Source organism: Bufo bufo, chromosome 3 (genome assembly GCF_905171765.1).
Source record: "Bufo bufo chromosome 3, aBufBuf1.1, whole genome shotgun sequence".
NCBI lineage: Eukaryota > Metazoa > Chordata > Amphibia > Anura > Bufonidae > Bufo > Bufo bufo.
In genome coordinates this window covers 181,440,641-181,466,927 of record NC_053391.1, presented here as the reverse complement: position 1 = coordinate 181,466,927, position 26,287 = coordinate 181,440,641, and the positions used below count along the sequence as shown (strand labels likewise).

The 26,287-nt window shown below is 43.3% G+C and overlaps 1 protein-coding gene and 1 non-coding gene across 2 annotated transcripts; one reads left to right on the top strand and one right to left on the bottom strand.

The window, feature by feature from the left end:
- Nucleotides 1-10,172: 10,172 nt before the first annotated feature.
- Nucleotides 10,173-10,245, bottom strand: TRNAF-GAA. Its single transcript has one exon. It is a non-coding gene; the product is annotated as a tRNA-Phe (tRNA).
- A 7,533-nt stretch (nt 10,246-17,778) lies between these two features.
- RPL8 (ribosomal protein L8) lies at nt 17,779-23,351 on the top strand. The gene is made up of 5 exons (XM_040423800.1): nt 17,779-17,944; nt 21,309-21,450; nt 22,473-22,691; nt 22,878-22,993; nt 23,154-23,351. The coding sequence occupies exons 1-5, from the start codon at nt 17,807-17,809 to the stop codon at nt 23,310-23,312; spliced, it is 774 nt and encodes a 257-aa protein (XP_040279734.1). The 5' UTR covers nt 17,779-17,806; the 3' UTR covers nt 23,313-23,351.
- The last annotated feature ends 2,936 nt before the right edge of the window (nt 23,352-26,287 follow it).

Sequence of the window (26,287 nt, the reverse complement as noted above, 5' to 3'; positions counted from 1 at the left end):
GCCAGACAAACCTGTAACACCCCCCCACTGCATTACCATTGACAATACCCGCACAGGAACCTCAGCCCTGGTTCCTTTTTTAGACCATGCAAACAATATTCGATCCCAACCAAGCACGAAACAAATAGGTACCAAACAACACATATCAATCACACCACAAATAACAGAGTTCTTCAAACCGACCCCGGGAAAAAGAAAATTAGAATGCGAGGATGTAGAGGAGGGCAACAACAAAAAAGGCAAGGCAATATAACAAAAAAGAAAAACGACAAAAGTAAAAACGAGAATGAACCTATACCAACAATAAAAATCTTCAACCTATCAACACACCAGCTCACAACCTCAGAACAAAGTCTCCTACAAAAGGGCCTTTCATTTTGTCCACACAACAGAGTGAATGCCTTCGAACTATACCTCGACATGCAAAAATTTCGTAAAAACCTGACAATAAAAAGACATTTTGAATACGAACATAAAAAGAACCAAACAAAAAAGTTACTAGAGAGCACCAACCCAGAGGATATACAAACATACAAACACCAAGAAGTACGCCCGAAATCGAATTTCTTTCCACTTCAGAGTCAAGGACACCTTACACCAGCCTTTTTTGATCTAGTGGCAGCAGACCTCAAAAAGATCACCACAAACGCCAACCTCTCAATTAGCCACCACAATAAGGCCAACCTAACCAACCAAGAAAAAATTGCCCTAAAAAAACTCGGGAACAATAAAAATCTTAAAATAAGACCAGCAGATAAGGGAGGGGCAATAGTCCTACAAAATACAGAAGTTTATGAAAAAGAAGCACTGAACATTCTGAATGACAAAAATTATTACCAGAAAGTAACGGAGAACCCCTTCCCTAACATTATAAAAAAACTAACCACCTTTATAAAAAGTGCTCACGAGAATCAATACATAAACAAAAAAGAAAAGAATTTTCTCATTCCAAAATCACCCTCTAATCCTTATTTCTACCATCTGCCAAAAATACATAAGAACACCGAAAACCCTCCAGGGAGACCCATAGTATCAAACACCAACTCAGCAACAAGTAATTTATCACACTATCTTGATCTGTTCCTACAACCCTATGTACGTAATCTAGACAGCTATCTTCACGACTCCAGACAATTAATCCAAGAGCTAACTGACATCCCCTGGAAGGACTCATATGCTCTACTCACGATGGACGTATCAGCATTATACTCCAACATACAACATGACCTAGGTATTAGATGTGTAGAAAATACACTGAGAGAGGACCTTACACTAAAACCACAACAAATTCTGTTTTTGCTTGAAAGTTTGCGTTTTATCTTAGAGAACAATTTTTTCATCTATAATGGCCACACATACCATCAACGCCGGGGGACCGCGATGGGTACGAAAGTGGCACCGGCCTTCGCTAACATTTTTATGGGCCAATTTGAAAAAACATATATCTACGATAACCAGAGGAAGGAAATCATATACTACAGAAGATATATAGATGACGTCTTCATCATCTGGGACGGAAATGAACCCTCAGCACTAGAATTCTGCGAAAGCCTAAACAAAACAGACTGGGGGATTGCCCTTACCCCAATTTTTGATAGAACTCACATAGATTTCCTAGACATCTCTATCTCTATTACAAACAACATCCTCACAACAAAAACATTCTTCAAACAAGTTGACACAAACAGCTACATACACTACAAAAACTTCCACCATAAAAAATGGCTACAGAACGTGCCATACAGCCAATATAAACGGGTAAGACGCAACTGCACAGAGGATTCAGACTTCAAAAAACAAGCAAAAATTTTACAAAAACGCTTTATAGAAAAAGGTTACCCTAAAAGACTCATCACAAACGCATATAAAAGAAGCATCAAAAATACTCAAAAAGAGTGTCTGACCAGCAGCAAAAAAACTGAAAATGAAGGGACCCAAATAGAAAGACATCTCAACCTCATCACACAATACAATACATCTAACAATGCCATACGCACAATACTCACAAAACACTGGCACATCCTAAAACAAGATCCCTATCTCGAAAAATACCTACCCAACAAACCAATAATCACATACAGAAGAGCCCCCACAATCAAGAGCACTGTGGCCCCAAACAAACCAAAACATAGCATGGGAGAAGAAAAGGGCACTATAGAGAATAGAATAGGCAGTTATAAATGTGGCAAACGACGATGCCTTTGTTGCAATATTATTACACATAGAAACACAACTTTCTCATCCACAAAAAACGGTGCCACTTTCAAAATCAAACACCATCTGACATGCCAGAGCAGCTATGTCATCTATCTGATTGAATGCCAATGTGGCCTCCAATATGTGGGCCGTACCACACAGCCACTACACTGCAGAGTCAACCAACACGGATACAATATACGGAAACAGAATATAAAACATAGCATCTCTAGACACTGTATGACCACAACAGAAAAAGGCAAACATGCAATAAAAATCACACCTATTGATTATATACCCACAAATCCCTATAATAGGTTCAACAGCCTCCAAAGAAGGGAGGTCTTTTGGATATTCCAACTGGATACCCTAACCCCCTTCGGACTAAATGAGATCAGCGAAACCATTCTGTAAAACCAAATACCCCACTCACACCTCACAGTAATAACGGACACACTCGTGAGCGTATATGTACGACGTGCGCAAAAATATTGGCTACTAGATAAATATATTTTTACCACCACAACTCGTTCTTCTCAGATCCCAAAAAATTCTCTTGCAAACCCGAATCTCTCTTTTTTTTTCTTTTTTTTTAATATAATAAATACTTGTGCGTCTGGACCACCATAAATAGGCCATCGAGACCCACCCCTTTAGTCGCAAGGCCCTATGAGTAGACCTACCAGTGACTATATATATATAAATAAATGAATAAATAAAATCGATAAATATATTATCCTATAAATAAATAAATAAATATATTATCTTATATACACAGACTCATACGAGGTGATACAGCCCCCGTCTCCCACTCTTATTGGTAAAGGGTTATATCCCCGCCAGATGGCTGTCCACTACCACTATTATTATTTATTATCTATTATTGTTCATTATTATTATTTTTTAACATTATCATTTTTTTATTTTATTTATTTTTATTTTTATAATTTTTTTTTTTTTATCTATTTTATTATTTTTCATCAATTTATTTTTTTTTTTAATTTTATTATTTTTTTTTTTAATCTAATTACCCAATTAATTTATTTGGTATTTTCCATCTTTTAAACCATTTTTTACCTTATGCTCACTCTCATTTATATGAACCTGTACGTGTGGGTTCTTTACCCCACACATACACTTATATATACATACACATCCTTTTATTCATTCCCACATGTCCCGCATTCTGCATGCCCCGCACTTTTTTGTATCTATATACATAAATTCCTATTGTAGGCCATTGCACTCTCTTATATACTACTGTGATCACACTGCCATGCCCGCATAAAAACACACTGTAGTGGCTGAACTAGTGCAACACTAACAATACACACCCTCCACAAGACATTGCAATTGAAACGTAATACTTATGGCTAGAAGTTCATAGCTCCGCCCCTGTATTACGTCATGAAGACCGCACCCACAAACGTGACGTCAGGAAGGTCCTCAAACGCTACACTAAAGCGGCACCTAACAGACCAGCTAGGGTCGGCATAGCAACCATACAAACTAAACCAAAAATACCATACCTGAAAAAGAATATATCTGAGAGACCAAACCAGCGCTATACAAACAAAATACACCGCCCACAAAACATCAGAGGTGATCGGTGGATGTCACCACTGGAAGAGTCGTAACTCCGCCCACAGATTACGTCACGAAGACCGCACCCACAAGAAAGACGTCAGCAAGGTCCTTCAACACATCACTAAAGAAGGCACGCAGCAGACCTCTTGTGGGCGGCATATCAACAAGAGAAACACGTGCATTCATGTCTCCGCCCCCCCTCCACCCCCACGCCCCCAGAGGCCGAATTATCGCGCCCAAACAAACAGAATAAAAAGTCATAATGTTCACACCCACAATGTAATGACATATTGTCCTGATGAAGGGGGCAGTCCGCCCCTGAAACGCGTAGACCAATATAAATAAAGACCCACTTTATTTTATCTATTTGAGTCCTGTATTCTGCAGCAGCGCCGCTTTTTATAAGGTTCATTTTTTATACCTATCCACTATTCAACATATTGACCCCGGCGTTAAAGCGGACTGTTTCCTAGTTCAAAAAACTGTTTTAAAGCTGATCGGAGGTAAGACCGCATGTGCTGAGAAAGACGAATACTCCATTGCTGACAAACAGTGAGTAACTTGTTGCAATTAATCACAGCAAGGTTGTAACTGTTAAATCAAAGTCAAAGCGGTGAGGAACTATATACCGCAAACTAAGAGACTGCCTTATTCACTAATTCTTATATTGAATAAACTGCAGGTAAACCGCAGACCTTTAAAAAAACCGCACTCATTAATTTATTGGTTGAAACTCAAAATCTTGAACTAGACATTGAATTTAAGACTGAAGTTTGCGATCCAACTACTAACCAATCCCTTAGTGTGGTTTTATGTGATATTATTTTAACCATTGTATTTTATGTTATTTTAGTGTGATTAATCAGGTACCTTAATTGTTATATTTGTTAAATAAACTATTTTAATATATTGGCTAGTGTTTTATGTGAATCCAAATGTAGGTGTGCCCCCTTATCCTTCTGTATAATTCAATTTCCCTAAAGGTTGGGGTTGCCTTTTTTAGGGGGAGCACCCATTCCCTGCAATTTGGAGGGTGAGCCATTCCAATATATCCAACATTTTTAGAATATAGTTTATTTAGCCAAAACGTTTAATTTTAGTAGAAAACTGTGGCTGAAATGGCCCTTAGCAGCGCTCTCTGAAATGAGCGTTGCTAAGGGCCACCCGTCTTCTATTTGAAAAGGGGAGATGGGCTGTGCGGGAGCTGTGCTTCTGCCTCCTGTGCCCCCGCGGTGGCCACAGGTGTCTTAAAATCTAATGCTCTGGTACACTAACTAACCTGCCTTCCCTGCGATAATCACTCATGAAGACGGATGGACCTTAGCATTTCAGGGGGCCCAAGGAAATTCTTGCCCAGGGTCCAATCAATATTAAAGACGGCCCTGTCAATACTGTACGGAGTATTAGAATGTATTGGCGCAAAGTTGATTTATGCAAATCAACTTTGGATGTTTTATCCAAAGTCGATTAGCTCATCCCTAGTGGTAACCCTTATCTAGCAGTGGGTGCAGAAAGCCCCACACTATCTTCCCACTAATTCCTAGGAAGGGGGGGCATTCTGGGGGTTCTATCCGGGAATCTTTACCTTTGTGCGGAACTTGTGGGTGTACCCGGATCTACTCTCACAATTTTTGTAAATCTTAATGCCATACCTTGCCCGTTTGCTAGGCAGGTACTGGCAGAATCTTATACTCCCTTTGAAAAGTAATAGGGACTCATCTACACAGATATTTTTTTATATGGGGTGTACACCTCAGCAAACTTGGTGTTAAAGTCGTCAACGACAGGCCTAACCTTGAACAGACAGTCAAATGTTGGGTCGTTATGGGGTGGGCACTTTGCATTTTCGTTGTAGTGTAGGAATTTCCGAACTGACTCAAATCGTTTCCGGGTCATGGTCATAAATTGGAGTCTGGTATAAAATGTCCGAACTCCAATATTGTCTAACGTTTATTTTTTTTACAACGCCCATATATAGTACAAGTCCCCAAAACTTCACCATCTCTGCTGCATTTACTGGGGTCTAACCTAGGGGTCTAGAGTATGGCGATGAAGGGTTCTGAGCAATGAATTGGTGGGCGTATAAATTAGTTTGGGCCACCATTAAATTTACAAAATCTTCAAAGAAGATGATTTTGAAAAAATCTAGTTCAATGAAGCCCGCAAAATCTATCTGTATTCCGGAGCTTCCCACAAAATCCGGAATTTGGGGCTGATAATCATCAGGGGGTGAGGTCCATAAGGGTCCACTCTGGTGGTCTGCCTCCGCTGCTACCCTGGGGCGCCTTCTAGAGGATCCCTTATCAGTGGATGATGATGAGGAGGAGGGGGTAAAGGAGTAGAGGAAAGTGGCATCCTCTTCTCCCTCACTGCCAGACTCAGTGTCGGAGGCAAGGATGGCATATGTCTCTTCAGCTGAGTATACTCGTTGTGATGGACAGGCCATTTTTATTTTATTGTGGTGTGTCGAGTGAAATGTGTAAACCTTTATTTATTGTGAGGGGTGTGTATGTTATGTTTTCACATGTGAAAGGGCTTGTAATAAATTTGAAATACAGAGACAATGAGTAGAGAAAAAAAGTATAAAAAAAATAATTATAGGTGCACGCATGCATAAAGTTGTTGCGTGTGTGCAAAAATCTACACTAACACTACCTAACTAAAATGTATTTATATATATATATATATACAGGAAACCGGACAGCACTCCAGGTAAAAATCAATGGTTTATTCACCCATGTGGTATAGGCAACGTTTCAGCTGATACAAAGAGCCTTTTTCAAGCTTGAAAAAGGCTCTTTGTATGAGCTGAAACGTTGCCTATACCACATGGGTGAATAAACCATTGATTTTTACCTGGAGTGCTGTCCGGTTTCCTGTCTATGATATTGGGTAAGCAGCTATACCCTTGGACCTAGCACCCGCCACCTTTTTCTTGTCCAGTGCCGCCATCGTGTTCTATTGTATATACACTCACCTAAAGAATTATTAGGAACACCTGTTCTATTTCTCATTAATGCAATTATCTAGTCAACCAATCACATGGCAGTTGCTTCAATGCATTTAGGGGTGTGGTCCTGGTCAAGACAATCTCCTGAACTCCAAACTGAATGTCAGATGGGAAAGAAAGGTGATTTAAGCAATTTTGAGCGTGGCATGGTTGTTGGTGCCAGACGGGCCGGTCTGAGTATTTCACAATCTGCTCAGTTACTGGGATTTTCACGCACAACCATTTCTAGGGTTTACAAAGAATGGTGTGAAAAGGGAAAAACACCCAGTATGCGGCAGTCCTGTGGGCAAAAATGCCTTGTGGATGCTAGAGGTCAGAGGAGAATGGGCCGACTGATTCAAGCTGATAGAAGAGCAACGTTGACTGAAATAACCACTCGTTACAACCGAGGTATGCAGCAAAGCATTTGTGAAGCCACAACACGCACAACCTGGAGGCGGATGGGCTACAACAGCAGAAGACCCCACCGGGTACCACTCATCTCCACTACAAATAGGAAAAAGAGGCTACAATTTGCACAAGCTCACCAAAATTGGACTGTTGAAGACTGGAAAAATGTTGCCTGGTCTGATGAGTCTCGATTTCTGTTGAGACATTCAAATTGTAGAGTCCGAATTTGGTGTAAACAGAATGAGAACATGTATCCATCCTCTGATGGCTACTTCCAGCAGGATAATGCACCATGTCACAAAGCTCCAATCATTTCAAATTGGTTTCTTGAACATGACAATGAGTTCACTGTACTAAAATGGCCCCCACAGTCACCAGATCTCAAACCAATAGAGCATCTTTGGGATGTGGTGGAACGGGAGCTTCGTGCCCTGGATGTGCATCCCTCAAATCTCCATCAACTGCAAGATGCTATCCTATCAATATGGGCCAACATTTCTAAAGAATGCTATCAGCACCTTTTTGAATCAATGCCACGTAGAATTAAGGCAGTTCTGAATGCAAAAGGGGGTCCAACACCGTATTAGTATGGTGTTCCTAATAATTCTTTAGGTGAGTATATATATATATATATATATATATATATATATATAAATTTATAAATGGCAGCACCAACCTTTGAGAATGGAAAATAGGGTGCAGGCTCCAATGGGAAAAGCGTCCCTGGATAATATAAAATAAAAAGTAGAGCAGCACTCCAGTATGGTGAAAAAAAGAACTATTCACCCAGTAGTGACGCGATGTTTCGGCTCCAACATGAGAAAGGCTTCATGTTGGAGCAGAAACGTTGCGTCACTACTGGGTAAATAAATAGTTTTCTTTTTTTCACCATACCGGAGTGCTGCTCTGCTTTTTATTTTATTTATATATATATATATATATATATATATATATATATATATATATATATACAGTGGATATAAAAATTCTACACACCCAAAAAATGATAAATCATTTTAGAACTTTTTCCACCTTTAATGTGACCTGCAAACTGTACCACTCAATTGAAAAACAAACTGAAATCTTTTAGGTAGAGGGAAGAAGAAAAATAAAATAATATGTTGCATTAGTGTGCACACCCTTAAACTAATACTTTGTTGAAGCACCTTTTGATTTTATTACAGCACTCAGTATTTTTGGGTATGAGTCTATCAGCATGGCACATTTTGACTTGTCAAGATTTGCCCACTCTTCTTTGCAAAAACACTCCAAATCTGTCAGATTGCGAGGGTATCTCCTGTGCACAGCCCTCTTCAGATCACCCCACAGATTTTCAATCGGATTCAGGTCTGGGCTCTGGCTGTGCCATTCCAAAACTTTAATTTTCTTCTGGTGAAGCCATTCCTTTGTTGATTTGGATGTATGCTTTGGTTCGTTGTCATGCTGAAAGATGAAGTTCCTCTTCATGTTCAGCTTTCTAGCAGAAGCCTGAAGATTTTGTGCCAATACTGACTGGTATTTGGAACTGTTCATAATTCCCTCCAGCTTAACTAAGGCCCCAGTTCCAGCTGAAGAAAAACAGCCCCAAAGCATGATGCTGCCACCACCATGCTTTACTGTGAGTATGGTGTTCTTTTGGTGATGTGTAATGTTGTTTTTGCGCCAAACATATCTTTTGGAATTATGGCCAAAAAGTTCAACCTTGGTTTCATCAGACCATACCACCTTTTTCCACATGCTTTTGTGTTTTTGCAAAATGTAGCCTGGTTTGGATGTTTTTCTTCGTAAGAAAAGGCTTTCGTCTTGCCACTCTACCCCATATCCCAGACATATGAAGAATACGGGAGATTGTTGTCACATGTACCACACAGCCAGTACTTGCCAGATATTCCTACAGCTCTTTTAATGTTGCTGTAGGCCTCTTGGTAGCCTCCCAGACCAGTTTTCTTCTCGTCTTTTCATCAATTTTGGAGGGGCGTCCAGTTCTTGGTAATGTCACTGTTGTGCCATATTTTCTCCACTTGATGATGACTGACTGTGTTCCATGATATATCTAATGCCTTGGAAATTCTTTTGTACCCTTCTCCTGACTGATACCTTTTAACAATGAGATCACTCTGATGCTTTGGAAGCTCTCTGTGGACCATGGCTTTTGCTGTGGGATGCGACTAAGAAAATTTCAGGAAAGACCAACTAGAGCAGCTGAACTTTATTTGGGGTTAATCAGAGGCACTTTAAATGATGGCAGGTGTATGCTGACTCCTATTTAACATGAACACAGCTACATCCCCAGTTATACGTTTTTTTTGTTTTCTTCCCTCCATCTAAAAGATTTCAGTTTGTTTTTCAATTGAGTGGTACAGTTTATATAGGTGACATTAAAGGTGGGAAAAGTTCTGAAATAATTTATCTTTGTCTCATTCTTTTACAGCACAGAAACCTGACATTTTAACAGGGGTGTGTAGACTTTTTATATCCACTGTGTATATATATATATATACACTGCTCAAAAAAATAAAGGGAACACAAAATTAACACATCCTAGATCTGAATTAATTAAATATTCTTCTGAAATACTTTGTTCTTTACATAGTTGAATGTGCTGACAACAAAATCACACAAAAATAAAAAAATGGAAATCAAATTTTTTAACCCATGGAGGACTGGATTTGGAGTCACACTCAAAATTAAAGTGGAAAAACACACTACAGGCTGATCCAACTTTGATGTAACATAGTAACATAGTAACATAGTACATAAGGCCGAAAAAAGACATTTGTCCATCCAGTTCGGCCTGTCATCCTACAAGTTGATCCAGAGGAAGGCAAAAAAAAAAAACCCTGTGAGGTAGAAGCCAATTTTCCTCACTTTAGGGGAATAAAAATTCCTTCCCGACTCCAATCAGGCAATCAGAATAACTCCCTGGATCAACGACCCCTCTCTAGTAGCTATATCCTGTAATATTATTACACAAAAGTCAATTTCTATCTGCCGAAACCCAGGATCGAACCAGGGACCTTTAGATCTTCAGTCTAACGCTCTCCCAACTGAGCTATTTTGGCCAGCTCCAATGTAATGTCCTTAAAACAAGTCAAAATGAGGCTCAGTAGTGTGTGTGGCCTCCACTTGCCTGTATGACCTCCCTACAACGCCTGTGCATGCTCCTGATGAGGTGGCGGACGGTCTCCTGAGGGATCTCCTCCCAGACCTGGACTAAAGCATCTGCCAACTCCTGGACAGTCTGTGGTGCAATTGGTGGATAGAGCGAGACATGATGTCCCAGATGTGCTCAATTGGATTCAGGTCTGGGGAATGGGCGGGCCAGTCCATAGCATCAATGCCTTCGTCTTGCAGGAACTGCTGACACACTCCAGCCACATAAGGTCTAGCATTGTCTTGCATTAGGAGCAACCCAGGGCCAACCGCACCAGCATATGGTCTCACAAGGGGTCTGAGGATCTCATCTCGGTACCTAATGGCAGTCAGGCTACCTCTGGCGAGCACATGGAGGGCTGTGCGGCCCTCCAAAGAAATGCCACCCCACACCATTACTGACCCAATGCCAAACCTGTCATGCTGGAGGATGTTGCAGGCAGCAGAACGTTCTCCACGGCGTCTCCAGACTCTGAAACGTCTGTCACATGTGCTCAGTGTGAACCTGCTTTCATCTGTGAAGAGCACAGGGCGCCTGTGGCGAATTTGCCAATCTTGGTGTTCTCTGGCAAATGCCAAACGTCCTGCACGGTGTTGGGCTGTAAGCACAACCCCCACCTGTGGACGTCGGGCCCTCATATCACCCTCATGGAGTCTGTTTCTGACCGTTTGAGCAGACACATGCACATTTGCGGCCTGCTGGAGGTCATTTTGCAGGGCTCTGGCAGTGCTCCTCCTGTTCCTCCTTGCGCAAAGGCGGAGGTAGCGGTCCTGCTGCTGGGTTGTTGCCCTCCTACGGCCTCCTCCACGTCTCCTGATGTACTGGCCTGTCTCCTGGTAGCGCCTCCATGCTCTGGACACTACGCTGACAGACACAGCAAACCTTCTTGCCACAGCTCGCATTGATGTGCCATCCTGGATAAGCTGCACTACCTGAGCCACTTGTGTGGGTTGTAGACTCCGTCTCATGCTACCACTAGAGTGAAAGCACCGCCAGCATTCAAAAGTGACCAAAAAATCAGCCAAGAAGCATAGGAACTGAGAAGAGGTCTGTGGTCACCACCTGCAGAACCACTCCTTTATTGGGGGTGTCTTGCTAATTGCCTATAATTTCCACCTGTTGTCTATCCCATTTGCACAACAGCATGTGAAATTGATTGTCACTCAGTGTTGCTTCCTAAGTGGACAGTTTGATTTCACAGAAGTGTGATTGACTTGGAGTTACATTGTGTTGTTTAAGTGTTCCCTTTATTTTTTTGAGCAGTGTACGCAGTGTCGGACAGGGGTACCTAGGGCCCACCAGTAAAATTTATTTTGGGGGCCCACCATACGGATACATTCAAATATAATAAATAATTTAACACGTTTTTTATATGAACATAGACTGGTTGAGGTGCTGTACATTGAATATATGTTTGTAGTGTAGTAAGTCTACTGTGTTATGTGCCACTTGTGTAGGGGGTGGGAGACTAGGGGCCCACCTTGCTCAAGGGCCCACCGGGGGATTCCCCTGTACCCCTGTGGGCCAGTCCGAACCTGAGTGTACGTATATAGATATAACTAACTACACGAAAAAAATAAAATAAAGTGCACAGTAAAAACTGAGCAGACCGGTCACAAAAATTGATGTTTCTGGTCAGCGCTCATCAGGTGCAGGACGCACGAACACAGATATTATGTGCATGCAAAAATCTATGCTAACACTACCTAAAATTGATTTCTATGTAACACTAAATATATTTTTTTCACAAAATTTAGAAAGCGACCAGCACAGAAACCTGACATTTTAAACAGGGGTGTGTAGACTTTTTATATCCCCTGTATATATACAGTCAGGTCCATAAATATTGGGACATCGACACAATTCTAAAATTTTTGGCTCTATACACCACCACAATGGATTTGAAATGAAACAAACAAGATGTGCTTTAACTGCAGACTGTCAGCTCATTATCCCAATTACAATGTGCAGATAAAAGGTCCAGAGTTAATTTGAAGTGTGCGATTTGCATTTGGAATCTGTTGCTGTCAACTAGGGCTGCAACGATTAATCGTATTTATCGATAATATTCGATAACAGGATTCGTTGTCGACGAATCCAGTTATCGAATAATCGCCGATTCGTTGCTATGCGGGCGGGCGGTTTACTTTAAATCAGCGCATCTTTATTTTACCTTACAATGAAGCTCCAGTAACAGGCAGAGCGGACGGCGGCGTAACATCACTTACTCACGTGACGCGCCTGCTCCCCCTCCTTCATTCATAAAGTGGGCGGAGCAGGTGTGTCACGTGAGCGAGTGATGTTACGCCGCCGCCCGCTCTGCCTGTTACCTGAGCTTCATTGTAAGGTTATAAAGATGCGCTGAGTAAAAGTTACTGCCAGAATAGTCTGCTGTGAGCAGCGGGGCCGGGGCTGTTATGGGGAGGGAGATCTGTGTATGGCACTGCTATGGGGAGGGGGATCTGAGTATGGCACTGTTATGGGGAAGGGGATCTGTGCACTGTTATTGGGAAGGGGATCTGTGCACTGGTTTAGGGAGGGGATCTGTGCACTGTTATGGGAGGGGGATCTGTGCACTGTTATGGGAGGGGGATCTGTGGATGACACATATAGCATAAGATGCTATATAGTGTCATCTATAGATCCCCCCATATCAGTGCCATCCACAGATCCCCCCTCCCCATAACAATCGATTAAATTATCGACAACTAATCGATTATTCAAATAATCGTTAGCTGCAGCCCTACTGTCAACTCTCAGGATGAGATCCAAAGAGCAGTCACTATCAGTGAAGCAAGCCATCATTAGGCTGAAAAAACAAAACAAACCCATCAGAGAAATAGCAAAAAAATTAGGCGTGGCCAAAACAACTGTTTGGAACATTCTTAAAAACGAAGGAAACGCACCGATGAGCTCAGCAACGCCAAAAGACCCAGAAGACCACGGAAAACAACTGTGGTGGATGACCGAAGAATTATTTCCCTGGTGAAGAAAACACCCTTCACAACAGTTGGCCAGATCAAGAACACTCTCCAGGAGGTAGGTGTATGTGTGTCAAAGTCAACAATCAAGAGAAGACTTCACCAGAGTGAATATAGAGAGTTCACCACAAGATGAAAACCATTGGTGAGCCTCAAAAACAGGAAGGCCAGATTAGAGTTTGCCAAATGACATCTAAAAAAGCCTTCACAGTTCTGGAACAACCTCCTATGAACGGATGAGACCAAAATCAACTTGTACCAGAGTGATGGGAAGAGAAGAGTATGGAGAAGATAAGGAACTGCTCATGATCCTAATCATACCACCTCATCAGTGAAGCATGGTGGTGGTAGTGTCATGGCGTGGGCATGTATGGCTGCCAATGGAACTGGTTCTCTTGTATTTATTGATGATGTGACTGCTGACAAAAAGCAGCAGGATGAATTCTGAAGTGTTTCGGGCAATATTATCTGCTCATATTCAGCCAAATGCTTCAGAACACTTTGGACGGCGCTTCACAGTGCAGATGAACAATGACCCAAAGTATACTGCAAAAGCAACCAAAGAGTTTTTTAAGGGAAAGAAGTGGAATGTCATGCAATGGCCAAGTCAACCATCTGACCTGAATCCGATTGAGCATGCATTTCACTTGCTGAAGACAAAACTGAAGGGAAAATGCCCCAAGAACAAGCAGGAACTGAAGACAGTTGCAGTAGAGGCCTGGCAGAGCATCACCAGGGATGAAACCCAACGTCTGGTGATGTCTATGTGTTCCAGACTTCAGGCTGTAATTGAATGCAAAGGATTTGCAACTAAGTATTAAAAAGTGAAAATTTGACTTATGATTATTATTCTGTCCCATTACTTTTGGTCCCTTAACAAGTGGGAGTCACATATGCAAAGTGTTGTAATTCCTACACCGTTCACCTGATTTGGATGTAAATACCCTCAAATTAAAGCTGACAGTCTGCAGTTAAAGCACCTCTTGTTCGTTTGATTTCAAATCCATTGCGGTGGTGTATAGAGCCAAAAATGTTAGACTTGTGTTGATGTCCCAATATTTATGGACCTGACTGTATATATATACATATATAGCTTGAGAGAAATAGGACTGCACTCCAGATAAAAGTGAAAAATAAGTGGAACTTTATTCACCCATAACTTTGGCTATATACGTATATAGATATAAATAACTACACAAAAAAGAAGAAGAAGAAGAAGAAGAAGAAGAAGAAAAGTGCACAGTAAACTGAGCAGACCGGTCAGAAAAATGGATGTTTCTGGTCAGCGCTCATCAGGTGCAGGACGCACAAACACAGATATTATGTGCATGTAAAAATCTACGCTAAGGGCTCTTTCACACCTGCGTTCTTTTCTTCCGGCATAGAGTTCCGTCGTCGGGGCTCTATGCCGGAAGAATCCTGATCAGTTTTATCCTAATGCATTCTGAATGGAGAGAAATCCGTTCAGGATGCATCAGGATGTCTTCAGTTCCGGAATGGAACGTTTTTTGGCCGGAGAAAATACCGCAGCATGCTGCGCTTTTTGCTCCGGCCAAAAATCCTGAAGACTTGCCGCAAGGCCGGATCCGGAATTAATGCCCATTGAAAGGCATTGATCCGGATCCGGCCTTAAGCTAAACGTCGTTTCGGCGCATTGCCGGACCCGACATTTAGCTTTTTCAGAGTGGTTACCATGGCTGCCGGGACGCTAAAGTCCTGGCAGCCATGGTAAAGTGTAGCGGGGAGCGGGGGAGCAGTATACTTACCGTCCGTGCGGCTCCCGGGGCACTCCAGAGTGACGTCAGGGCGCCCCAAGCGCATGGATCACGTGATCGCATGGCACGTCATCCATGCGCATGGGGCGCTCTGACGTCATTCTGGAGCGCCCCAGGAGCCGCACGGACTGTAAGTAAGTATACCGCTCCCCCGCTCCTACTATGGCAACCAGGACTTTAATAGCGTCCTGGGTGCCATAGTAACACTGAAAGCATTTTGAAGACGGCTCCGTCTTCAAATGCTTTCAGTACACTTGCGTTTTTCCGGATCCGGCGGGCCCCTCCGGCAACGGAAGTGCACGCCGGATCGCAACAACGCAAGTGTGAAAGAGGCCTAACACTACCTAAAATTGATTTCTATGTAACACTAAATATATATTTTTTCACACAAAAAAAGAAAAATTGAGCACAAAAGCGACCAGTAAAAAAAAGCTTGGTGCGTCCGTGCAGACACTGCAGTATAAAAATTAACTGCAGATACAAAAAAAGAACACTAGCTAAAAATGAATATATATATAATCTTCTATTACTTCTTAAAATATATATATATATATATATATATATATATGCACCAAAAAAATGAGCCCAGGTGCTGAGTGAAGTATGGACTGATCAGTGACTGGTGTTCACAGCTCGGACACAGAAAAAGTGAGGCAGAGCAGGAAAGAAAAGCCAGCTAAGGCCTCTTTCACACTTGCGTTGTTGGGATCCGGCATGCACTTCCGTTGCCGGAGGTGCCTGCCGGATCCGGAAAAACGCAAGTGTACTGAAAGCATTTGAAGACGGAACCGTCTTCCAAATGCTTTCAGTGTTACTATGGCACCCAGGACGCTATTAAAGTCCTGGTTGCCATAGTAGGAGCGGGGAGCGGGGGAGCGGTATACTTACAGTCCGTGCGGCTCCCGGGGCGCTCCAGAATGACGTCAGAGCGCCCCATGCGCATGGATGACGTGATCCATGCGATCACGTGATCCATGCGCTTGGGGCGCCCTGACGTCACTCTGGAGCGCCCCGGGAGCCGCACGGACGGTAAGTACACTGCTCCCCCGCTCCCCGCTACACTTACCATGGCTGTCAGGACTTTAGCGTCCCGGCAGCCATGGTAACCACTCTGAAAAAGCTAAATGTCGGCTCCGGCAATGCGCCGAAACGACGTTTAGCTTAAGGCCGGATCCGGATCAATGCCTTTCAATGGGCATTAATTCCGGATCCGGCCTTGCGGCAAGTGTTCCGGATTTTTGTCCGGAGCAAAAAGCGCAGCATGCTGCGGTATTTTCTCCGGCCAACAAACGTTCCGTACCGGAACTGAAGACATCCTGATGCATCCTGAACGGATTTCTCTCCATTCAGAATGCATTAGGATAATCCTGATCAGGATTCTTCCGGCATAGAGCCCCGACGACGGAACTCTATGCCGGAAGACAATAACGCAGGTGTGAAAGAGCCCTAAAAGTGATAAAAAAAAGTCACTATTTGTTCGCTGTAGGCAAAATCTGATGGGGAAGGGGGGAATAAGGACAGGGATTAGGGCTTGGAAAGGTGGGGTAGATTAGGAATCTGGAACTTCTGCTGCAAAAAAAAAAAAAAAAAAAAACACTGCAGCAGATATTCCAGGTCATTGACCGAAACAAAGATGGCGCCTCCTGCTGTCTGACGTACCTCACACAGCTAGCACTTCCCAGCCTGCACTGCGTCATCGCGTTCTCCGGAAGATATCAGGCTCTTGCTGCTGGGAACTTCCTCTTCTCGGACAGCGCGGGCCTAGGTAGGATCCTGGAGCCGTGTCTCCTCTCACTGAATCTGTTTTCAATCTTCCGTAAATCTCCGTCATCCCGCCCAGCTGAGCTCTTCTCTTTGGGGTGACGGTTCTTGAGGACCCGGCTGTCCTGCCGGGTGACATATTTATGTCATTGGACGCGGATTATGGGCTGTTCTGTTACCGTCTCTGTGTTGTGCCGGGCAGGCAGTGCTGCGGGAGGAGGACCGATGGCGTTGATTAGAGGGGAATGTCTTGATGTTGCGACCTTATACTAAGGGCTCATTCAGACGGCCGTATGCTGTCCGCAAAAATACTGAATGCTATCCGTTTTTTTGCGGATCCGCAAAAAAAATGAAACATGTCCTATACTTGTCCGTGAAAATCAGGACATGGCCCCATTGAAGTCTATGGGTCCGCAAAAATACTGAATGCTATCCGTTTTTTTGCAGATCCGTTTTTTTGCGGATCCGCAAAAAAACGGATAGCATTCAGTATTTTTGCGGACAGCATACGGCCGTCTGAATGAGCTCTAAGGAATACGGTCCGCATTTTCTCTCCATGTAGCGCTGTGTGCCGGCTGGGGGTTGTTGTACTTTTTGTTGACTTGCAGGTGACAGAGCTGCAGCCCCTATCCCTGTAAATGGGTAAATTCCTTACATAGCAACTCCCTGATACAGTAGTGATAGAGCAGGAAATGGGGATTTGCTTACATTTCTAGCACCCATGCTACTCCTTGAGTATAACCAAGCTGTGCCCAGGCAGGACAATCGCATACCCCAGTGTACTTGGGTAACGTGCGGTGGTGATCATGGGGGCAGCCGGTATCCTGTGGCTGATGAGGGCTAGCAATCGCATGTACTGCCCCACACAGCAGATGTCTGTGTCCCTATGGGTGTGCGCTGCTCTTCAGGTACTGATCTGATCTTTCCTTTCTGCTTGATCTTACAGGACACGATGGGACGTGTGATCAGGGGACAGAGAAAAGGTGCGGGCTCTGTTTTCAAAGCTCATGTCAAGCATCGGAAAGGCGCCGCTAAGCTCAGGGCTGTCGACTTCGCTGAAAGACATGGCTACATCAAGGGTATTGTAAAAGTGAGTATCGCTGGCGCATGCGCTGGAAAGCTCCTGGAACATAAATGGAATGTATCCACAAGCTCCCATTTACCTGATGAAGGGCGAAGGTGCCCTCTTGGCATCCGTTACTGGGTGTACGCACATATAGCGTAGTCCGCTGTGCTGTTCCGTACGGTGGCACCGGAGCCAACCCGTCACGCTCATGTGAAAGAGGCCTTAGGATTCACGTGTATTCTCATGACCGTATTTATGTCTGCATCAGTTCCGCAAATTTGCGGAATGGATGCGGACTCGTTCATTTCAATCTTCAAAAATAAGAGCATGTCTTATTGTTCACAGGCTTTTCTATCATAGGGCTGGCCGTGTGTGTACCGTAAAATGTGGAACGCACACGGCCAGTATCCGTGTTTTGTGGATCCGCAATGTGTGGACCTAAAAAAATATATAAATTTGTAGTGTGAATGCACCCTAAAGTGGGGAATGAAGTGGATGCTTGATTAGGCTTTGGTCTGTGTGGAATTCTTTCTGCAAACTTGAATGAGTATTCCAGTAACAACATTTTATGCCCCGTTTCTTGGGTATGGGTAACTTTTACATTGGTTGTCTGACTGCTGGGACCCCCACTATCATGAGAATGGGGGTCCTGTCTGCCCCCTACCCATATGTATAGAGCAGCATCGAGCGCTTGTACTGCTGCTCCTTTCATTGCTGTCTCCCGCGGTCGCATAAAGTAGAGCTCACCATTAACCCCTTAGGTCCCAGAGTTTGAATGGAGCAGCAGAGCGCATGCTGAACTGCAGCTTCATTCAAACAAGGGACACGGGACCGCTGTCCTGGTGATCAAGTGGGGGTTCTGGTGGTCGAAGCTAACGGTTATCTGCTGTTCAGTGGCTAGAAGAACCTCTTCTGATCCTAGGAATTGTTGTTTCTAGTGCACCGTCAGTGAGTTTACCTGGTGCACATGTGTGGGATGCTTCTGGCATGCTGTATACCAGGAATCCTCAAACTGCGGCCCTCCAGCTGTTGCAAAACGACAACTCCCAGCATGCCCGAACAGCCTACAGGTATCAGCCGACAGCAGGGCATTGTGGGAGTTGTAGTTTTACAACAGCTGGAGGGCCGCAGATTGGGGATGCCTGCTGTATACTGTACCTTGGGGAAGGTATCACCAGAGGATGGCACAGGCTCCTGCATTAAAAATGGGAGCATCTGCAGCAAAACTTACAGGTTATTGTAAGATGCAGTCGGGGTTATTCCATTCACACATGGTTCCTATTACTAGAGGGGCACGTCCTTGTTACCTAGGACAGAAAATGACTAGAGAGGATCCTTGTTCTGGAGAACTCTGCATGACCTTGTATTTTGCACGTCATCTTATACTATATTCCTTTTTTTTCTCTGTGGGGTTCATGTTTCAGTTATGCAGCACTAAGCAATAAAAGCAAGAACTTTCTGATAAAAAAAAAATAAAAAATTGCTTGGAAATATTATTATTTTAGGAAATAATTTTACTAGAAATAGATGGTGTATCAACATGGAACTGATTAACTAGTAGAATTATTGGAAAAAGCCTGGGGTGCCTTTTCTTTCCAATCCCCTGCTGCTCCCTGCCAATACTTTGTCCCTAAAGGTCTCTCTAACCAACCGAGTATGGGCACTGAGTAGTCTACTACAATATCTGAAGGGAAGACTATCTGCTCCGTAGTCTCCTGCCATATTAATTAGAACGGAAGTTGCACTATGAGCAGTTTTCTGATAAACACTGTCTTTATAACTGTTGGCTGACAAAGTGTGCCGTAATCAGACACCAGTATTGGGGTCCATTCACACGTCCGCATCCGTTCCGCAGTTTTTTGCGGAACAGGTGCAGACCCATTCATTTTCAATGAGGCCGGAATGTGCTGTCCGGATCCGCACTTCCGTTCTGCAAAAAAATAGAACATGTCCTATTCTTGTCTGCAATTGCGGACAATAAAAGGCATTTTCTGAGTGCCGGCGGTGTGCGGTCTGCAAAATGCGGAACGCACATTGCCGGTGCCCGTGTTTTGCGGATCCGCAAAAAACATACGGACGTGACTGGACCCTTTAAGACCAGTGGCTAATGGCTGGTTGATGTGCCAAGCGACTCTCCACTGGTGGTCCTGTCACAGCTGACAGTGGCTGTTCAGTGCATATCTGCTGTGGACCTGGTGCATGGATCGTGTAGTGACCATCGACGTCATCTGGGTGTGTGACGTCTTGTCACTTAAATAGTCAGGAGATGTGGAAGCACAAGGTCTTTCTAGTGACTTTCTGCTGCAGTGTTCTCATAGTTTTGGTTACATATTTGTATCGGTGGCTTTTACAAAGTACCTGCTAGAGGTGCCTGGAGCTTGGATGTAATAGCTGAAACATGCAACTTGTATGTCCTCCCCGTCTCTCTTGCCTTCTCCTTATTTCTGTAGTTATGTTTTGTGTATGCTGTTTTTCTTGCCAAACCCTAGAGCAGTGTTCCTCAGCTCAGTCCTTCAGGGCCCACCTGTCGGTCATGATTTGAGAATGAATACCTGTGGTAAGTCCTGATGCATTGACACTTATTATATCACCTGCTCAATACTAAGGAAATCCTGAAAACATGACTGGTAGGTGGGCCCTGAAAACTGGAGTTGAGGAACACTGCCCTATAGTCAATCCAAAAGAGCAGTAGGAAGCTTTTTGTCTGTTTCCTTTGCATACAATCCAGTCCTTGTGGTAGAACCACACCAAACCTCTGTACCAGGCCTTGCTTCACCTTGAAGTCTCTTTTTAAAGAAACCACCCAAATCTTTAGTGGAAAAAAGGCTTCTGGGGGGTACAGGATGACTAGTATTTATAGCATATAAAGGAATTGGAAATGTCAAATAATAATCTGGTCTAAATGAGGGTTGGTAGATATTGGCTCTAATGTCATGGTGGCATAGAACTTTGTAAAATGAAGGTTACTTTCACACTAGCGTTTGCGGATCCGTCATGGATCTGGAAAAAAAATGCTTCCGTTACAATAATACAACCGCTATGCATCCGTCATTAACAGATCTGGTTGTATTATGTCTTCTATAGCCATGAACATCATTGAAAGTCAATGGGGGACGGATCAGTCTTGCTCCGCACCACATCGCGGACAGAAAAAAGTTGCTTGCAGCGTTATTCTGTTGGCGATGGGAGCGCAACCAAACGAAACGGAATGCATTTTGGTGCGTTCAGTTTTGTCCCCATTGACAATGAATGGGGAGAAAACTGAAGCGTTTTCATCCGCTATTGAGATCCTATGACGGATCTCAATAGCAGAATTGAAAACGCTAGTGTGAAAGTAGCCTAAGTCGTAAGGCTTTGGTTTAATAATGGATTTCTTCTTGTTCTCTAGGACATTATCCACGATCCTGGCCGTGGTGCTCCTCTTGCCAAGGTTGCCTTCCGTGATCCCTACAGGTTTAAGAAGAGGACTGAGCTGTTCATTGCAGCTGAGGGAATCCACACCGGTCAATTTGTCTACTGTGGAAAGAAAGGTATACTGACCGATTTTTATGTGACCTCTAGTTTTCATATTAATCCAGGATTTCCTTTGGTGCACCCAGTGAGCCTTTGCTGCTTTAACTATGCATTTGGTACAAAATGGCCTTTTACAGGTGTTATGCTGATGAAAGGAAAGTCAGCAGATTCCTTTTGCTCTTACCTTGAGCAACATAATAATGCCATGATCTTAGTCGGCTGACCATTGTTTGTGATGGCCTATGGCAGACTGTCTATGCTGATAAGGTGGTTGAAAAATTTCAGATGATTGGTCAATCATTCAAGCCTTTGTGCTGTAGGGACAACGTTTAAAAAAAAAAAAATTTATTCTATAAACGGACATATTGCTAGTGAGATTGTTTGCTTGATGGATCCCACAGATACCAGATTGTCCCCTGTATTACCAGCTGGTAATGGTGGTTTTACTAGTATAAAGATGTGCCAGATTTATTACTGAGACTGATGCTGAGAAATACATTTGGCTTATATTTAGACTCTGGTTTAAGTTGTTACTCTCTATTAGTTGGCTTTCTTTGTGCCAGAATATTGTGCCATGATGCTGTGCCCAGTCATCCTATAACATCTCCGATAAGAGGCGTTACAAGTGTCTAAAACTCTTAATAAATGTGGTGTAAGATATGCGCCAGAATTCTGGTGCATTTCTGATAGTAGATCCATCCCTTTGTCTTTTCATTTAGTTATCTTTGTATTTAGTGCTGGCTAAATAAATGAGTTGCTTTTTTGATTACCACCACCTGAGAAACATTTAATAAAAATATTCAATAAGTTATATGTACCCCTAAAATGGTGTCACTAAAAATTAGTTTGTCCCGTGAAAAAGTATATCTGCATCAACAAATACTAGCTTTTGGCCATAACAAATGGAGTAAAATTAATAATTGTCATTAAAGTAAAAATGTTTTTTTTTTTTTTTTTTTTTTTTAAATTGCCCACCCTATTTGTAGACTCTTGTGTTTTCAAAATTGGGCAATGGACTAATGTCATAATTCTGTTTCAGCTCAGCTTAACATCGGCAATGTCCTCCCAGTTGGCACCATGCCTGAAGGAACCATTGTGTGTTGTGTAGAGGAGAAACCAGGCGATCGTGGCAAACTGGCGCGTGCATCTGGCAACTATGCCACAGTCATCTCCCACAATCCTGAAACAAAAAAGACTAGAGTGAAGCTGCCTTCTGGCTCTAAGAAGGTCGTCTCTTCTGCAAACAGAGCAATTGTTGGTGGGTATTGTCACAGTTATCAGCCCAAGCTTTATGAAATCTGGAGTAACACTCATTCATAATCCTTTGTTTCTAAGGCACACTTTTTTCCTTTTTAACGGAAGCTGCGTTTTTTTTTTTCTTTGGTAAAATGTATTGGGTTGTATTCTACAGTAAAATTATTGTAACAAACGTTTTTCAATGCAGGAGTTGTTGCTGGAGGTGGACGTATTGACAAACCCATTCTGAAGGCAGGACGTGCTTACCACAAGTACAAGGCCAAGAGAAACTGCTGGCCACGTGTCCGTGGTGTGGCTATGAACGTAAGTTCTTGTGTCGTGCTTTTCAGGTTCATAATGAAGTAGTTGTAGTATCATAAGTACCACACTACTCTGTTGGAAGACCTTGAGGGATGCAAACTGTTCAGTCCTGGAATGACTATTATACAGCTTTGTTATATTATATTCCTTTCCTTTTCTGCAGCCTGTAGAACATCCCTTCGGTGGTGGTAACCATCAGCACATTGGTAAGCCTTCAACTATCAGGAGAGATGCTCCAGCTGGTCGCAAAGTTGGTCTTATTGCAGCTCGTCGTACTGGTCGTCTGCGCGGCACAAAGACTGTGCAAGAAAAGGAGAACTAATTTATGTCCAATTTACATAATAAACTGTTGAAAAACAAATTTGTTTTATGTGTCCTTTAACGTTGGTGTCCTGGTATGAGCATATATTGTGTGAATAGGTCTAATCTGTGGAACCACTTCTTATTCAAAATCTGGAATAACGACACAACTTTTGTTTTTGCTTATTTTAGCCAGATGTACTAGGCAAAGGAATGTCTTCTCAAAACCTTGCCAGTTATTTAACTCTTGCTAGCAGAGATTTTTGGACATCTTGCATTTCTGTAGCCAGATACATTTTTGGGGTTCATATTGCTGGTTTCTAGCCGCATAGCTCCACAGCGGTTTCCTCAGGTCCTGAGTCTGTAGGGATCAGCATCCCACTGAAGGGCGTCGGTTGATTATTGCAGCCATTCACTGGCTGGAGTGGTAACCTGTGACCCAGTGATGTACCAAATGGGTGACTACAGCAGTGACCAGTCAGTAGTTGACTGCAGCAGTCACGTGATGACTGTCAACAAGATGTTGATTCCCAGAAGCGCAGAACCTGTGGAGGTGGGCATTGAGTAATGCAGCTGGAATCCAGCAGCAGGGACCAGGTAAGTGTGAACCCCACCATTGGTCCACAGCCACTCTGAAGAGGTTTGTTAAAGTTTAGTGTTGGATAACCCCTTTAATATTTATGGGTAAAAATGTAACCCAAGATGAAGGGGATATATATATATATATATATATATATATATATATATATATATATATATATATATATATATAAATAATTTTCTCCTACCTCCTAAAAATAAAAGTTGAACAGAGTTCATACATACCACTTAGGTCTATATTTACATGCACATACAGTATCTTCATAAGTCAGTGGAATTTGTAAATGCTACAACCTCTAAAATACAGCAATTACACACCTAAAGTGCTAGCCACAGCATATTTCCTGAATTTAGATAACCTGATGATTAGAGGTGTTTTGGGCTGTTGCCATCCATGTGGAATTTTTATAAACATTGTGCCAAAAACTTGCTTCCAAGCACAGGTTTACACACAAACTATTTAAAAATAGTGAGTTGCACAAAACGCTTATATATCTGAAGCTGTATAGAAAAAGAATCTAGGCTTTAAAACTAGTGTGGGATTGTAGTGCTATCCACAACAGAAGCAGGAGTAAAGTCTGTTCTGCATCTTGGTGTTCTCATTAAATAGCAGGATGGGAAGACCAGAGTTGGGTGGTGTTAACAATTGGGCAGTACTCTGACACTGGCCTGTGCTTCATTTGGTGTTATAATCACTGGCCCTTCTGCTCCCCTTCCCAGCTGGCTACCTAGTTAGTGAGTACTTTGGGAGGGAAGAGTGGAAGCGACCAGTTTTGTAATCCAGCAATGGACAATAAATTATAAATAAAAAATGGGATTAACAGCAGCTGCAAGCAGGCTGAGGACAAGCAGTACCTTTTGATGGCACATGATCAGTATTCCGCACATAGCGAGGACTGAATATGGATTGTCTCTAACAGCCGTTTGCTGTTAGCATATGGGCTGCACTTCAGAAGCAGTAAGCTGGATTGTTTAATAAACTATATTGTAAGAGTTAATAAAATCAGCTGTCCTACACGTTTATACAAAAAAAAAACACTTTAATAAAGTTACACTTTATAGGTATGTATAGTGGGAGGCTAAGATTTCTGTAAAAAAAAAAAATAATGTTTTCCCCTCCCCCACGACAGCACCTTAGAGAGATGGCTCCGCCCCAGGACAGGAAACCTGCAGCATAAAAAGGTGGAGCCGCTCTCCCACCTCAGTGAGGTTTCCTGTCCTGGTACGGGAGCCTGCAGTTGTCGTCCTAACCTGGAAGTCCCGGTAGATGCTGGAGGGTTAGCGGCGACGTGTTGTACCTGCCGATTATTCCTCACCCACAGGCGTCGGGGGGGGGGGGGGCCAGGATGCCGGGGGCGGAGATTCCGGGAGGCAGAAGGTGCCGGTCCCTCAGGTGAGGAAGACCGCACCAACGGAGTGAGTGTGGCCAGAAGGCCCCAAGTTGCTGCAGATCAGCCAGGACGCCACCGGAAGTGACGTCCCAGCAGGAAGTGCCATGCGTTCCACGGCCGAGCACTTCGGGTCAGGTGACCGGAAGTTCGGCAGCCCGGCAGTTTTAAAACAAGCTATTCAGGTAGGAGTGTGCCTGAGTTATTTGGATGCCGGTGTCTGGATTCAGAGTGCCAGAAAGTGGACCAGATTCTGTTCCAGTGCTATCTGTGGAGTGGTGGGTCTGCAGGAAGCTGTGTATCTCTCAGGTGAGAGCAATACTTGGTGGCAGTAGGTAACTTGACAATGTTTCATCAGTACAGGTTTTTCCTTCATTATGGATGAAGAGAGAAGGTCTGAAAGTGCGGATATTGAGATCCTGCCGCCGGTATTGTGAGTCCTAATCTCGGTCCTTAAAGGGTATAGGCTGTTCCTTAGATTTGGGTATCTTCCTTTTTTCTTAGACGGTGCCTAAGAAGGTGGTGGCCAAGAAAAAGAACAAGGAATGCCCTATCTGCAAATGTTCGCTGTCTTCTTCTTACGCTAAAAAGCTCTGCCAACAGTGCATTGAGAAGACGGTGGCTGAGGAGACCCTGAGTCTTTTGAAAGATCTAAGATCTATCATGTCAGAAGTTAAAAATACCCTGAAAGCCGGTAGGAAGAGGAAGAGAGCGGTGAGGCAGGAGTCTGGCGTAGAATCGGAGGATAGTGATTCTCTCTCCGGGAATGAGGATTCTAATGATTCATCCTCTTCTGAAGATAACACTAAAGAAGGGAAGTTCCTATTTCCAGCAGAGGATACGGACAAATTGTTAAAGGTTATCCGGTCTACCCTGGAGTTGGAGGATTCCAAAGAGGATAGATTAGTAGAGGATGTCGGGTTTGAGGGGTTTAGGGAAAGGAAGCGCAGATGTTTCCCTGTCCATAGATCCATTTCGGCGGTGATGGAGAGAGTGGAGAAAACCAGAT

What these genes read in the sequence shown, in the direction of transcription:
- RPL8 (XM_040423800.1), top strand. Translation starts at nt 17,807, where the DNA reads ATGGGACGTGTGATCAGGGGACAGAGAAAAGGTGCGGGCTCTGTTTTC. An exon ending in TGTCTACTGTGGAAAGAAAG is followed by an intron (nt 21,451 to 22,472) that starts GTATACTGACCG and finishes ATTCTGTTTCAG; the next exon opens with CTCAGCTTAACATCGGCAAT. An exon ending in TCCGTGGTGTGGCTATGAAC is followed by an intron (nt 22,994 to 23,153) that starts GTAAGTTCTTGT and finishes CCTTTTCTGCAG; the next exon opens with CCTGTAGAACATCCCTTCGG.